We start from the raw sequence: 15080 nt of genomic DNA, 5'->3' as shown, positions 1-15080 counted from the left end.
GCCCCCAGCCCCTCCTCCCTCAGACCCAGGGGTCCTGCCCCAGCCCCTCCTCCCTTAGAATACATGTGTCTAAGGCTCTAACTTCCAACCCTCAGGATCTAGACCTTGAACCTGTGATCCTGGCCCCAGGTCCTTCCCCTCAGGATCTGCCCCAGGATCCAGGAGTCAAGGTTGCTAGCCCCAGAGGCCCAGGGGCCTGGCCGCCAGCACTCACCACAGCTGCAGCTGCCTCCAGCCCCATGGAGCCCCAGCTCAGGACGAGAACCAGGAGACTCATCACTGTCATCCTATAAAGGGGGAGGGGATTGGACTTGGGGTTCTGGGTTTCTTACTCTCCCTGCCTCACCTCTTTCCTTCCTCCACCCCAAATCCCATGACCACCCCCCTTCCCTACAGCCCTCTAGAGCCTAGAGGACCAGAATTAGGGGTGGAGAAACAGGGCGGGGGTGGGGGCCGTGAGTGCAGGTTGTACATCTGTGGTTGTTGATGTCAAACTGAACCTCTGGCTGCTGCCTGGGGGTGAGGGGGAGGACAGTGAGAGGGGCCCTGGGCTGGCAAGCCAGCACCCCAGACCCCAGCCCAGCTCTGCCCCTGCCTTGCTCCCGGATTCTGGGAGAGCTACCGCCTGCTCTGGACTCTGTTTCCTGGCCTTGAATCCCCAGGAGCCCGGTAACCCCCAGGCCTGCCTCCCGGGCTTGAGCGTAGCTTGCTCAGCCGCCTGCTCTGTCCAGACTCCTCCTCCAAGGAGTGGGGGCCTGGCCAGGGCTGAAATTGCAGCCGGGGCTTTCTCCAGAGCTGGGGTCTGGGGGTGAGGGTTAGCGCTGGAGGGTGGTCCCCGTCTGTAAGCCTGACCTGGGGTGGGCATGGAGACTGGAGAGCCCAGCAGGGCCCCCAGAGGCTGGGAGGACACAAGGGCTCCTCTGAATGGGATAGGCTGGCCCTGAGTCGAACACCAGCTCCAGCACTTCCTGGCTGTGTGGCCCTGAGCAAGCGGCCCTACCTCTCTGAGCCCCAGTCTCCCCTGTGTCCAGTGGGGAGAAGGAAAGCCCCTCCTCACAGGGTTAGCGTGTGGGTTCCAGAAGAGAGCTGGCCACGCAGAACAAGCCGTTAAGTAACGAGTGTGGTAGTGAGATCCCCGTGAGCCACGCAAGGGCCACAGAGCCTCAGGTGTGGCCGCCTTCTGCCCCACATCCTTCCACTATCGGGCAGGTGCCTGAGGGCCCCTCGCTCCCGGGCAGTTGGGTGCGCACCCCCATCCTCAGCACCACCAAAGCCTGGCTTCCAGACTTTGGGGACACTTGCGTGGCCTCAAATCCCGTGTTTCCGGTCTGCCCTGCGCCTCTCGGGCCAGCACTGGCCGGATGTCTCCATTGCCGGGCCCAGCCCGGGGCCTCCAGGCAAGCTCAGGGGCAGGAAACGGAAGCAGCTCCAGGCGGGAAGGACAGTAGGGGTACCCCTCGCAGGAGCGCGTGGGACAGGAAGAGGCCCCCGAGTGCCGCCGCGTGGGTGCGGCGCTTACACGATCACCAGCCACTTGCTCTGCTTCGCCAGGCCCAGGAGCGTGAAGAGGCACACCAGCAGCTCCAGCAGCAGCAGCAGGACGTAGGCCAGCCACCTGGAGGAGGGACGAGAGTGACACAGACCCAGCCCAGGACTCAGCTGGGAGGAATGGCTCCCGCCGTGGCTGGCTCATTGTGAACAGGGTGCACTGGGAGGCGGCCGCCGCAGCCGGTCAGGGCTGAGGTCCGGCCCGGCGCCTGGACCCTCCCCCGATAGCAGCGTGCAGAAGCCCTGCCACCAGGCACGAGTGACAGTCCGCGGAGTGAAGGGAGTCATTCCCAGGCGTGCGCTGAGGCTCAGGGCCAGCCTCTCTCCGCCTCCTAGCTGCATGCAACCCTCGTCTCAGGGACTTTGCCCCCTGTGCCTTGGTTTCCCCGCCTGCACCGTGGGGGAGAACACCAGCACATGCTCCAAGAGGATGTCGTGAGGCTAGTGGAGGGGCAGAGAGGGTGCCGAGCACGCGGACACTTCAGTGTGACCTCGCGCGGTAGCCAGGGAGCTGCAGGTGTCATCTAGTCAGGAGTCAGGGAGTGATTCACGCCCATGGAGTGCAGGACGTAGTGAGTGCTCGGTACACAGCTTCACTCTCCGTGCTCCCCACGCAGCTGTGCCGAGGCGGGGGACCCTCCTTCCCGGGGAAGGAGCTGGCCAAGTGCCCGGGAGATCTCCAGGCCTTTGCTGCCAGTGTCCCCGCTGCACATGCACAGGGCCCGCACCACGCACCACACACGGCGCATCACCTGCCGCACACAGCACATGCACACGGCACACACCGCACACAGCACATGCACACGGCACAACTCACAGGCACATGCACACGGCACATGCCGCACACGCACACGGCACACACGGCACACACCGTGCACGCACACAGCAGCTGCACTCTCCCTGCCATCAGGGGCAGCCCAGCCTTCTGCCCTAGTTGTGCTGCCCTGAACTCCTGCTCTCAGCCTCCAGGAATGCTGCCAGGAAGCTCTCCCTGCAGGGGCCCTGTGTCCCTTGCAGGAAGCTGGCCACCATGGCTCTCAAGTGCCAGCACTCTCCTGTCAGATGTTTCCTGGTGGTGGTGGGCCTGCCTCACCCTGGCGGAGCCTGCACAGCGCCCGGGACCCCTGGAAGGGGGCTGGGGCCTGGCACGTGCGGCCTCTGGGCTTAGCCACGAAGCAGAACTGTCCTCACTGGGACCCAGGCCCGTCCGATGGCCCACGGTGGTGCCCTTGCCACAGACTGCTTCCGTCCTGGTCTGCCTCCGCCCCGGGCACAGGGCCCGCAGAGGGTGTCGGACAAGCAAGAGAGGGAACCCCTAGCAGCAGGAGCAGGGAGAACGCCATCGCGCTGGCCGCTGGGAAGGTGGCCCCAGAAGTCTGCAGGGTTTGTTCTGTCCCTCCTTCAAATATCGGGTCGCCGCCCCTGCCAGTGCACGCTCCAACCGCCGGCCCCTGTCCCCAGCCCATCGCTCTCTCCTGCCCCGTTTTCTCCAAAGTTCTTATCGCCCGGCACCATAGAGAAAATGTTTTGCTCGTGTGCGTGTTTCTTATTGGCCCCTTTACCGGAAGACGGGTAGGAAATGCTGTGTTTTGTTCATTGCTCGGTCTTAATAAAAACGTACGTTTTGACAGACAACTGTATAGGATGCGCTATTGCAAGCACTCAACAGATACAGACGCGTCTAATCCTCAAGAGTCCAATGAGGGGAACGCTATCCATTGTTCCCGTTTTACAGATCGGGACACTGAGGCACAGAACTGGTGAGGGAATGGCCCTCTGGCTCTAGAGCCCCAACCACCTGGGCACGTCTCTCTTGCACCAGAAGGCGCTAAATCACTGTGTGGAGTGGGTGCGCGTGTCAGAGGGATGGATGGGTGACAAGAGCAGAGCCAGGCTGGGCGGGAGTGAGCGGATGGCACTGGGGTGAGGTGGCGGGGGCGACTCGACCAACTCTGTCACAGGGTTTCTCGGCCTGGGCACTGCTGACACTTGGGACAGGTCACCCGGTGCTGCAGGGGCCGTCCTGTGCATTGTAGGACGCATCTCCGGTCTCTAGGGCCCTGTCCCCAGCGGTGACGACCAGACACGTCTCCCGAGGTGGCCCGATGTCCCCGGCGGCGCAGGCGCCCAGGGTGAGAACCCCTGCCGCACGGGGCAGGGAGGCGCCGTCACCCACCTGTACTCCTCCACAAAGGACACATCTTCGGCCACCTGCAGGGGGCTCAAGGGCACTCCCCGCCAGAAGGCCAGCCCCTGCAGCTGCTGGGCCATGGCCTCTGCCTGCCGCCGGGCGCCCCGCGCTGCGGCCACCAGCTCGGTGCGCTGCGCAAGCACCTCCTCCAGGCTGGTCAGCTCGGTCCTCACGGCCTCGCCCAGCCTCTCCACCATTTCCAGCACCTGCGTGCAGGGGTGAGGCTGGGGTCAGGGGAGGGCATTCTTTGGGGGAGGCTGGGGTTGGGGGACAGAGTTGTGGGGGTGAAGCAGGGGTGAGCGGTGGCTGGTGTCTGAGATCGAGGGGCTAGGACATCTGTGGAATGAGGGAAGGAGGGAGGGGTAGAGTTCTGTGGCCTCCATCAGGAGCCCTGGGCGCTCAGTGGCTTGGGTCCCAGGTAGAGACCAAGTGTGAACAGGGTCTGGGTTCAAGCCCCACGTTCCAGATCTGGGTTAAGGTCCTGGTTGCACCCAGGGATGGGGGTCCAGGTGTCCAGTGGGAGGTCCACAAGTTGCAACCTGAAGTTCTGAGTCTGGGGTCCTAAGTTTCAGGTGTGGGTTCTGAGTTTGGGTCCGGACTCCCGGGGAGGTAGCCCTGTGTCCCGGTCTGGGGGTATGCAGAGCTGGGGTCCGGCCCCTGCATGGCCCCTCACCAGGTGGTCTATGGCGCTGAGCGTGTGGTTGGCATGCAGCAGCGCCGAGCTGAGCTGGGACACCCCATCACTGGTCTCGCTGTTGCCATAGAAACCGATGCCAATGCCGGCGCTGAGAGGGGGAGGGATGGGAAATCACAACCTGCCCTGGGACCCTGGGGCTGCTGCCCCCACCACCCGCTCACGCGCCCAGTCCCGCTCCCACCCCGGCCCCATTGGTCCAGCCCTCCGTGGGAACGAACGTCTCCAGCCTGGCCCCCACCAGTTGCCAAGGTAACGGGAAGCCCCCCCCCACTTCCCCCCCTGCCCTGGGACGTCATTGTGATGCTAATGGTGGGTGGAGTGGGGGGGGGGACAGATTTAACCCGCGCCTCACTGGAGCGGAACCCCGTAGCTCCCAGCCCCAGGAGAACGCCACCCGCCCCCCCCAGGATGCTGGCCCCACACCCAATCCGCATCCTTCCCTCAGGCATCCAGACAGGAGCACCTCTCACTTCAGGGTCCCGCCATCCCCTCCCTGCCTGCTGGGGGATCCTAGGAGCGCAGGGCCTCAGCCATCATCTCCTGGGGGACCCCGGAGCCAAGCCCAGAGCTCCCCGCCTTCCCCCACCCCCCGGGGACCCAAGGTCTGGCCAGCTGGGAGCAAAGCAAGGGAATGTGGGCCGATGGGCCCGAAGCCTGCGCCCCCGCCCCTTCGCAGCCGGCACACAGAGCTCCATTGTGGGGTCTGAATGTGGGCCCATCCCCCCAACCACCCCCAGAGTGTCCCTCAGCGGAGGGCCAGGCTGGACCGGGCGGAGGGAGCCTGCCGTCCCCACAGTTCCCAGCCCCTGCTAACGGGTCCCCACCCCCAGGCCCGGGATCCCACGCCTGCCCAGGCCCCCGTCCATTGTTCTCAGTCCCACAAAGCTGCCCTTGTTCCCAGGCCACGGGGCGGCTGTGTCTCTCCCCCACGGGGCCTTTGTCCACCACTCCCATCCACCCCCACTCAGGAGAGCCCGAGGAGGAAGCATTTTGGATATAGGACACCCAGCCCTCCTCCCCCACAGACACCCCCAAACACATTCTGCTGGTCCCTGCAGCGAGGGGGCGGGGGAGAGCCTGGCCACCACTCCCGGGTCCAGTTCGGGGCAGGTCTTTTGGATCCAGTCACCCTAACCTGGGGAACAGGATGGCTCTGCACTGGTGGGGGTGGCCTGCGGCCAAGGCCGCGCTTAGAGCTGCCTCTTGATAGTGGTGGTTCCTCAAGCTGTCCTCTCTTCTCTACCCACCCCCAGTGTGGGGGGGGGTTACAGAAGAGGGTGGGGGCTTGCAGCCCCACCACTAGGCCAATCGGGCCTTGAAAAGTTGCCTTCTGCCTCTCCCTAAGACTTGGCCTTTCCAACCTGGGTGCGAGGACCGTGAACCCAGCCGGGTTGCTGTGGGAAGGCGTTGGACCAGCTCAGGTGTGGGCCGCAGGTGGGTCTGCTCTGGGATCCTGAATATATTCCTTTGTTGTCTGTCTGCCTGACTAGATCATCAGCCCCATGAGGGCAAGCATCTTGTCCGGCTGGTTGGGGCCTGTCCTGGCACACAGTAGGTCCCCAGGAAATAGTTGTAGAATGAATGAATGAATGAATGAATGAATGAATGAGTGAGTGACATCACTGGTCACCGTTTGCTGAGTACGACTGTGCGCCAGGCAGTGGACATGCTGTCATTTAATCTTACCATAACTAGGAGACGGGCATTACTGTAATGTCCATTTTAGAGATGTGTAAACTGAGACCTGGAGAGATTATATCTCCTAGTTGCACAGCTATTCAGTGACAAGGCCACCAAACCCTGGCTCCTAACCCCTGCCTCCTCCTGCGGGGCTGGCTGTCCTTGGGAGGTCACTCCTCTCGAAACTCAGTTTCTCCATCCATACAATGGGAGCATTCTTCCTGCTGCCAGGACACCTCCGCAAGACTGAGCGCGAGTGTGGGGAGCCCCGTCCCCACTTCCCCGCCCACCCTGGGGCCCCATTACCAGCCGACGAGAAGGGCAGCGATACAGCTCCAGGTGACACAGCCTCCCCCGGGTGGGGGGCTCTTGGCCCCAGGGGGCTCCGGGGGCCGGCAGCAGCAAAAGCGGATGAGGTAGACAGCAATGAAGATGAGGCTCAGGCCCAAGCCCAGGCCCGCCAAGGCCGCCACCAGCAACAGGGCCTGGGGAAGGGGAGACAGGAGGCCTCAGAGGGGCTGGGGGGCCTGGATGCGGGACTTCAGCGGAGGTGGAAGGAAGTCCTGGCTAGACTGGGGGTCAAGCCCAGCCTGTGGTTCTCAGGCCTGTTGGGAGAGGTGGGGTCCCCAGCTCCTCCCAGTCTGGCATCTGGGCTCGGTGGCTTGCAGCTGGGTCACCGGAGGGAGCATCCAACAGAGAGGCCCGAACCCCGGGTTCCAGTTCCGCTCTGCGTGTGACCTTCCTCAGGGGCCTTGCTCTCTCTGAGACTGTCACCTCCTCACCCCAACCAGGCGGTTGGAATGGGTAGAGCACGTCCTAGGACCTGCTGAGACCTGGATCCGGAACTGGGTGAGATCGGGGGTGGACGGGGGTGCCTGTTCCTGGAGACGTGTGAGAGGCTGGGGGTGGGCAGCCCTCCTCCTCCTCCTCGCTGGTCCTCCCCCCTCACTGCTCGCTCGCTCTCCCCTGCTGCTGAGCTGTTGCACACCCACTGCAGCGTGAGTCTGTCACCCAGGGACTCACAGGGAGGGGGGCGTGACAGCCTCCATGACAGTGAGTGTGTGTGCAAGACTCGGAGATACAGAGACAGAGAGAGGGATTCAGAGAAAGGGGACAGAGAGCTGCACGCAGGGAGAGAACAGGGTCTGTAGACGGAAAAGCCTCAAAGCACGGCCGCAGATCCGCGCAGGACTGCACCGTGGGGCCGCGCAGTCTGTCCTCTTCACAGGCGCCCAGAACGGGCCGGGGCTTGCCCGGAGCCACACAGCACCGCAGGGACCGCCCCGGGAACAGAACCAGAGCTCCGGACCCGCTCGGGCTGCTTCCCAGAAACTACAGTGCCTGTGCCTCTGCCCCTGCAGTGAGGGGTGTGACACACGCGTGTGGCTCATTTGTGTTTCCGGCTGTGAAACTGGATGTTTTATCTTTGACTGAGTTTGTCTACCATGAGCTACTACACCTGAGTGTGTGTCTGTGTGAGAGAGTGTGTGTGTGGGTGTTAAGATGTGTGTTTGTGTGAATGTGAACATGTGCATGTGTATGTGACTGTGGGAGGGCGTGGTCAGTGTGGGAGTGAGGGCAGGAACGCGTGCATGTGTATACATGTGCGTAAGTATATGTGGCTTTGTGGGTGTGAGGGGGGTCTGAGTGTGTACACATAGGGGACTGTGTGCATAAGTGAGTGTGTGTGGGGGGGTGAGGGTAGGAATGTGTGAATACATGTGTGTGTCTGCATGCACATGTGAGTGTGTGTAAGCATAGGGGACTGTGTGTGAATACACGTGAGTGTGGGGAATGTATCTGAGTAAGGGCACGAACATGTGAGTGTGTACAAGTGTGCAAGCATGCATATGTGACTACATGTGTGTATGTATACATGCATGTAAGCATGTGTATATGACTACATGGGTGTGAGTGTGTATACATGTAAGCATGCGTATTCGACTATGTGGGGTGTGTAAGTATGTGCATGTGACTACGTGTGTGTATACATGTGTGTGAGTGTGTGTGACCACGTGGGTGTGTGTGAGTGTGCATACATGCATGTGAGTGTGTGTATGGGACTACGTGGGTGTGTGAGTGTGCATACATGCATGTGAGTATGTGTATGGGACTACGTGGGTGTGTGTAAGTGTGTATACATGCGTGTGAGTGTGTGTATGAGACTACATGGGTGTCTGTGAGCGTGTGTACACGCGTGTAAGTATGTGTATGGGACCACATAGGTGTGCGTGAGTGTGTCTCTCAGCCTGGTGTCACCCAGTGCCTGACTTTTTCCAGCTGTGCCCACAGCGGTAATCTCCCTGGGGGGCGTGTCCCCTCGGACCGCGTGACTCTGTGCACGGCCCCGGGGCTGTCACCCTGATGGGGTGGAGTGAGCCTCTCCGAGTGCCTCCGGCCATGACCAGGACTGGGACAGGCGAGCTGCTGGCTTGCTGTGTCGGCAGGTGTCCCCGCCGTAAGGGGGCCTCGGTGCCGGGCACTAGAGGTTGGGATTGTGCAAGCCGAGGTTGTGGGCGAGGGGATGGCGGTCCCCGTCTGGTGGGGAGCGGGCGGCGCGGCGCGGGCAGGGAGGAGCTGTTCCCGGCTGGCACAGGCATGACCCAAATAGCTCAGAATACAGCACACATCCCCCTCTCTGCTTTCCTGGCCCCCCCCCCCACTTCTAAGCTCTCCAATCCCCCAGCCCTCTGTCCCAGGAGCTCCCCCTGCACGGATCCGACGGGCCTAGACCCTCTAGACAGGGCTCGGGACCAGGACTCCCAGCATCCCCCCACTCTCCCCACCCCATGCCCGGCCAAGCCTTGCTTTTCATTAATCTCAAAGTCAAGGACTTGAATTAAACTGGGTCAGGGGACAGTTCTTTCTCCCCCTTTTGGAGCTGACCCAGGCTGGGTCCCTTCCCCAGGGAGGGCAGCTTCTGTAAGGTTCCCACCCAGCCCCACCCTCCAGACCCATTTCTGTCATCCTCTGGTCCCCAAATGGAACCTCATTTTCATCCCCGCCCCCACACGCCCCAGCGGCCCGCTGACCACCCTCCTGTCTTGGTCTAGGACTGGCTGAACATTCCTTCGCTAGCACCTCCACCTCATTTCCCCAGCCCTGACCCTCCCTCCCTCCCGCCCCTTCCCCATTTCAGGTGTCATCCCGTCCTGGACCGGGCACCCAGCCTTCTCCCTCTCCACCATTATCAGCTCCTGTCTCTCCTGAGTCGCACCTTAACCGGGACGTATTCACCTGCACTGGCCCGACCCTATCAGAGGAGGGGTCATCTTCTAGGACACGGAGAGTGGACCCATCTCCCTGGTGACCCTGGAGGCTCGCTTCCCAGGCAGCTCTCGAGACCCCGGAACCCAAGGCACCCCAGTCCTTCCCCTCTGGGACCGAGGGGTCCAGGCCCCTGGCCCTCCCTTATTTAAGGAGCCAGGGCTCCGGTCTCCCAGCACCCGTCCAGGGGGACCTCCAGGTATGGGAGCCTCATGAGATACCCCAAAGTCCGGGCCCCCACCCGCGGAGAACACAGGACTCTTGTCACCCAGCCCCCTCCTCCCTCGGACCCGTCAGCTCTGCCCACCCTCCGCGCCCCCGCCCCCGGGACCCCGCACCTGCTCCCACCTGCTGGTATTCTTGCTCTTGGGGCGCGAAACCGCTGGGAACCGGGTGGAGCTGGAAGTCGGCGCGGGGCAGCTGGTGGAGCAGATGCACCCAAGCGGAGGGTCGGTAGCCCGGGGCCGCCCCCATAGCCCCCGGGGAGGGCGCAGCGGGACCAACGCCGGGGCCGCGGAGCCTCCGCAGTGGAGCGGGGCGCGGGAGAAGCGGGGTCTGGCGGGGCTCAGGGGAGAGGAGCAGGGGGAGGAGAGGGAGGGGGGCGGAGATTGGGGGAGGAGGGGGGAGGCGCGGGACAGGCGGGGACGGTGCTGCCCCTGGTGGTTGCCGGCGGAACTGCGGCGCCGCGACTGGGGAGGGGGGGGCAGCGCTCCGCCCCTAGGAGACGGCTCCCACCCGTGGCGGGCGCAGGTACCACTCCGTCCAGCGACAGCCTTGTCCAGATGAGGCCGCTCATACTGTGATATCACCCTGCAGCGGCATAAGGGTCCCTTAGATGTCTGCGCAAAGGTCGCTAAGTATTTGCACAGCATTTTCCAAAGAGGGGTCAACTGCACCCATAAAAAACCCTTCATTTCTGTGTGTGAGGGTAATCTCGCTCATAAAGGAGGCCATTTGGATACAAGCCCCACCTTTGTAAGTCTGTATAAAAACACCTCTTCTATAAACAACCCTTTCTATGTGTGCAGACCATTCTAGAATGTATGCCTGCTCACCAGTGTTAAGGACCCCTCCCAGCCCTAGAGAGAACCCTGCTCATCTCTCTAGGGACCCCTCTCATCTTTATAGGAAAGAATGCCTGACATGTGTTTAAGAGGCCCTCCAAGCTCACTGAGGATTGCTTGGATGTACGTACGGATTCAATCGACCCTTTCCATTCACTTCACAGTTGACAGTATTTTTCCAGCCACTCCCTATGCTGAGTTTCCTAGGAACCCACTGATGCCACCCTGATACATGGGGAAGTAGAGACCCTTGGAGGGGACCCAGCCACTTGGACATTCCTGTCCGGGCGGTCATTGTTGAGGCTAAAACTAAGGTTCTTAGGAATCTGCCCCACAGAACCCCCCCCACCCTTGTAGAGCTAGACTCGACTTTGCCATGTGGGGTCCCCACCCCAGGCCTCACCGGCAAGGACTGAGATGGGCAGGAGGAAAAGGGGGAGGTTAGCACCCCACCTAGGGTTCTCCTGCCAACATTGTGCCCCTGGTTGGTGAGGAAGGGTTGGGATAGGTAGCTGCCCATCCCCTTACTCAGAGGAAAAGAATGATTAGTGGTGGTGATGATGGTGGTGACAGTGATGATGATGTTGGCGACAGTGACGCTAATGATGGTGGTGATGGTGATGAGGCTGATGGTGATGAAGGAGACAGAAGAGTAAAGGTACCGCCCTCATCTCTCTCTCTCTCTCTCTCTCTCTCTCTCTCTCTCTCTCTCTCTCTCTCTCTCACACACACACACACACACAGACACACACACACTCAGCATCACTGCCCTGGTCTTCTCCAGCCCACCTCCAAGTTGAAATCCAGCGGCTGGAGTCAGTCCTCCACTGTCCCCAACCAGACAGGCTGCATGGGGCCTGGAGACGGTGAGGTCCCTGAAATGCGAAGCCACGAGTTGTCCTAAGTGACCGGAGCCAAGTGATTTCTCATCTTGGAGTCTCTGCGTCGCTGTCTGTCAGGTGAGCACAGAGAGGTGAGATTGGACTGTCCTAACAGCTCTGTGGGGTCATCTCCTACGCCGTATCCACAGCCAGTGTGGACGGAAAGAGCAGGACTCGCTAACGGGGAGAAGAATTCCAAATTCCACAGTGTACGTGGTCGGGCACGTGTATCTGGGGCTGGGGTGAGGCGGTCACTGTGAGTCGGCGACTCACGAGCACTCAGTGGCTCCCTACTGCCCATCAGATCAAGTCAAACATACCCTCTGAGTCCTGTTTCACGTCTCCCACCCTCGGGCCTTGTGTCTACCCTCCCCAGATAGATCATATTTGAGGGTGGACGCTTTCCAACATGCGGGACCTCAGCCACACTGTTGAGGTCTTCCAGCGTGACCTGGCACACACACACGCGTATATACACTTGCGAAGTGAAAAGGGTCCTAAACCAAACTGACCTCCTCTAAGCGTAATGCTCTCCAATATCTCCGATGTTCATTCTGTTTCAGAAACAAAACTGTGGTCACAACGTCCTGAATGTTTCATGACCGGCTAACAGGTCTTGACTTGCAATCGCGAACAACCACTAATCTCGAGTTCCAGGGGTCCACGCAGGTTGGTGTTAGAAAAGGAGTAACTAATACTAACGTGGAGTAGGTTCTATTGGCTTCCAAGGGGGCGCAGCGTTTTGTTCCTGCACCCCCCGCAGCATGCTGCATGCGTGAACAGACAGACACACATGCACCCATGGCACATACCACCCCCTTCCACTCCCCTCAGAAAAAGGTTTGTTGGGGCGCTTGGGTGGCTCAGTTGGTCAAGCATCCGACTTCAACTCAGGTCATGATCTCGTGGATCATGAGTTCGAGCCCCGTGTCAGTCTCTGTGCTGACAGCTCAGAGCCTGGAGCCTGCTTCAGATTCTGTGTCTTCCTCTCTCTGCCCCTCCCCTGCTCATGTTCAGTCTTTCTCTATCTCAAAAATAAATAAACATAAAAAATTAAAAAGGTTTGTTGACTGTATGTCTCTCTTTCTCCCTCTGGCTCTTTCTTTGGTATCTATCTCTCTGTCTCTCTCACATATGGTTTAGGTCCCATAATGGACCACATTCTTTAGGGGATTGTTCTAGCCTTTACTGACTGAACCCAAGGCACCCGTCCCAGTCCGTGGAAGAGCAGAGATGCTGTCTGACAGAAATTTGTTCTCTTCTGCTTTCTCCTGCCTTTGCTCCCTGAGGCTGTTCCTCCTGGGAAAGACAAACAGTTATTCCGGGGCGGTCTCTGAACGCCACTCGGATGCCATCTCAGGCTCTACAGGTGTTAATTCAGGGCTTGCGTGCCTGAGAATCCCCCCCGCCCCATGGAGGAGGGCTCAGAGTACATGGTTGTTCGTATCTGGCGTCAGCCAATACTAGCGATCAGGAAGAGGGGCACAACATTGCCAGATGTTTCAAATTTCCAGGAGAAAGAAATGTGGATATTTTTAAAAGCAAAATCCCTCAGCTCTTAAATGTTAAAACGAACTCAAATACAAAAAAAAAAAAAAATACTGTGTGGGCCAAATAAAACCTGTCTGTGGGTTGGAGCTGGCTGATTTATAAGCTCTGGCCTAGCCAGATGCTGAGCAGCACCAGCAAGCGGAGGAAGGGGCCCACGAAGAGGCTGTGGAGGAGTAGCCCAGAGAGGCAGGAAGGGAGCCAGAGAGAGACGCAATGCCGCCTCCTCCAGGAAGCCCTCCTGATTGATCTACCCCTCTTGAGAGAAGACCAGAGCAGGGCCTGGCTAACGGGGTTCAGCATATACCCCCTGCCCAAGACTTAAACTCTTCTACTTCCCGGCTTAACAAGGTGGCTCAGTATATAGTGTGAGAATCCATTCAGGTGGTGTTCTAGAACAGACAGAACTAACCTGTGGGACCAACAGTAATCAGAGAAGGTGGGGACAGGGCTGACTGGGAAAGGGCTGAAGTGAAGGCCTTGTTCCATATCTTGGTAAGGGTTTGGGTTTCACAGGGATCCGCATTTGTGGTACACTTAAGATTTGTGCATTTCACTGCAAATGTTACCTCAAAAGAAAATAAGAACTCTAGCTAATGATATGCACGGTCAAGTAGTGGGGGGGGGGTGGGAGGCAGGTAGGGGAATGTTGCTAATGATATGCATGCTTAAGTAGTGGTGAGGTGGAAGGGGTGGAGACAGGTTGGGGAATGTAGCAGGTCTTCAGTGTCCCTTGAAATGGATCAAAAAAGAAAATTAGAGGGGCACCCGGTGGCTCAGTTGGTTAAGCATCCCCCTTCGGCTCAGGTCATGATCTCATGGCTTGTGGGTTCGAGCCTCGTGTCGGGCTCTGTTGACAGCTGGGAGCCTGGAGCTGCTTCAGAATCTGTGTCTCCCTCTCTCTCTGACCCTGCCCCACTCGTGGGTGCTCTCTCTCTCTCTCTCTTCCTCAAAAAACAAATATTAAAAAAATTAAAAAGAAAAAAGAAAAGATGGATCGACAGAAGGATATGTAATAAAGCAAAAATATTAATAGTAGAGTCTAGATAGCAAGTATCTGGCCACCATACTATCTCTTACTTCGTCCAGCTGTGCTGAGGTATAGTTGGCACAGAACGCTGTGTAGACTTCAGTATACAACAGAATGATTTGATATCTGTGTATACTACAAAATGCTTTTCACAGGTTAGCACACCCGTGGCCTCACGCAGTTACATTTTGTATGTGTGTGTGGCAGGAGCTTTCCTAATCTGCTCTCTTGACAACTTAGTTTATTTTGTTTAATGTTTATTTGTGAGAGCGGGAGACACAGAATCGGAAGCAGCTCCAGGCTCTGAGCTGTCAGCACAGAGCCCCGCACCGGGGCTCGAACTCACGGATTGTGAGATTATGACCTGAGCTGAAGTTGGATGCTTAACTGACTGGGCCCCCAGGCGCCCGTGACAACCTTCAGCTCTAGAATATGGTGTTGGAAATTATAGTCACTTGCTATACTTTAGATCCCTAGCATCCATAGCTTATAACTGCTAGTTTATACCCTTTGGCCACATTCATCCATCCCCTCCCCCACCCCCACCCCTTCCAACCTCCAATCTGTTCTCTGTATCTAGGAGTTTGGTGTTTTTGATTCTACACGTGAGTAAGATCAGGCGGTCTTTGTCTTTCTCAGCCTGACTTAGTTCATCTAGCAGAACGCCCACAAGGTCCATCTGTGTTGTTACAGACGCCCGGAGCGCCTCCATTTTTCTGGCTGAGTAATACTCCATTCGCCACATGCATGTCACAGATACACGGGTATCGCTGAGTCTGTGGTTTCATTCTCTCTCAGTAAATACCCAAAATGAAACTGCTGAATTGTAGGTATTTCTGTCAGCTTTTGAGGAACCTCCATACTTTCTTCCAGAACAGCTGCACTGATTTGCATTCCTACCAACAGTGCAAGGTCCCTTTTCTCCACATCCTTCTCTAGGGTGTTTTGTTTTTTTAATCTTAGCCATTCTGATCTCACTGTGGTTTTGATTTGCATTTCCCTGATGGTGAGTGATGTTGATGGCCTGTTGGCCATCTGGATGTCTTCTCTGGAAAATGATCAGTCTTTCTTTGCCCATCTTATAATTGGACTATTTGGGGGTTTTCCCCTCACTGGAATAGTCTTTCAACTTTTTTATGTTTGAAGATTTTCATAGCAAAAGATTGAAAAGAAA

General features: G+C 58.5%; 1 protein-coding gene and 1 long non-coding RNA gene across 5 annotated transcripts in view; one reads left to right on the top strand and one right to left on the bottom strand.

The window, feature by feature from the left end:
* The window catches only part of TTYH1 (tweety family member 1), a 15022-nt gene extending 5052 nt beyond the window's left edge, over nucleotides 1–9970 (bottom strand). For 2 of the 4 annotated variants that reach the window (XM_029924650.1, XM_029924653.1), the window contains exons 1-6: nucleotides 9732–9968; nucleotides 6423–6601; nucleotides 4413–4524; nucleotides 3725–3945; nucleotides 1520–1615; nucleotides 215–287 (exon numbers count right to left, since the gene is read on the bottom strand). In XM_029924650.1, the coding sequence (XP_029780510.1) occupies nucleotides 215–287; nucleotides 1520–1615; nucleotides 3725–3945; nucleotides 4413–4524; nucleotides 6423–6601; nucleotides 9732–9857 (807 nt within the window). In that variant the 5' untranslated portion in view covers nucleotides 9858–9968. Of the gene's footprint in view, nucleotides 1–214; nucleotides 288–1519; nucleotides 1616–3724; nucleotides 3946–4412; nucleotides 4525–6422; nucleotides 6602–9731 lie in introns of all 4 variants that reach the window. The other 2 variants (XM_029924651.1, XM_029924652.1) reach the window with 2 other exon arrangements.
* On the top strand, nucleotides 9271–12162 carry LOC115280126. Its single transcript, XR_003903669.1, has 3 exons — nucleotides 9271–9582; nucleotides 11192–11406; nucleotides 11892–12162. It is a non-coding gene; the product is annotated as an uncharacterized LOC115280126 (long non-coding RNA).
* Nucleotides 12163–15080: the final 2918 nt, after the last annotated feature.

Source organism: Suricata suricatta, chromosome 16, assembly GCF_006229205.1.
Source record: "Suricata suricatta isolate VVHF042 chromosome 16, meerkat_22Aug2017_6uvM2_HiC, whole genome shotgun sequence".
Taxonomy (NCBI): Eukaryota; Metazoa; Chordata; class Mammalia; order Carnivora; family Herpestidae; genus Suricata; species Suricata suricatta.
This window is presented reverse-complemented; position numbering and strand designations above follow the sequence as displayed.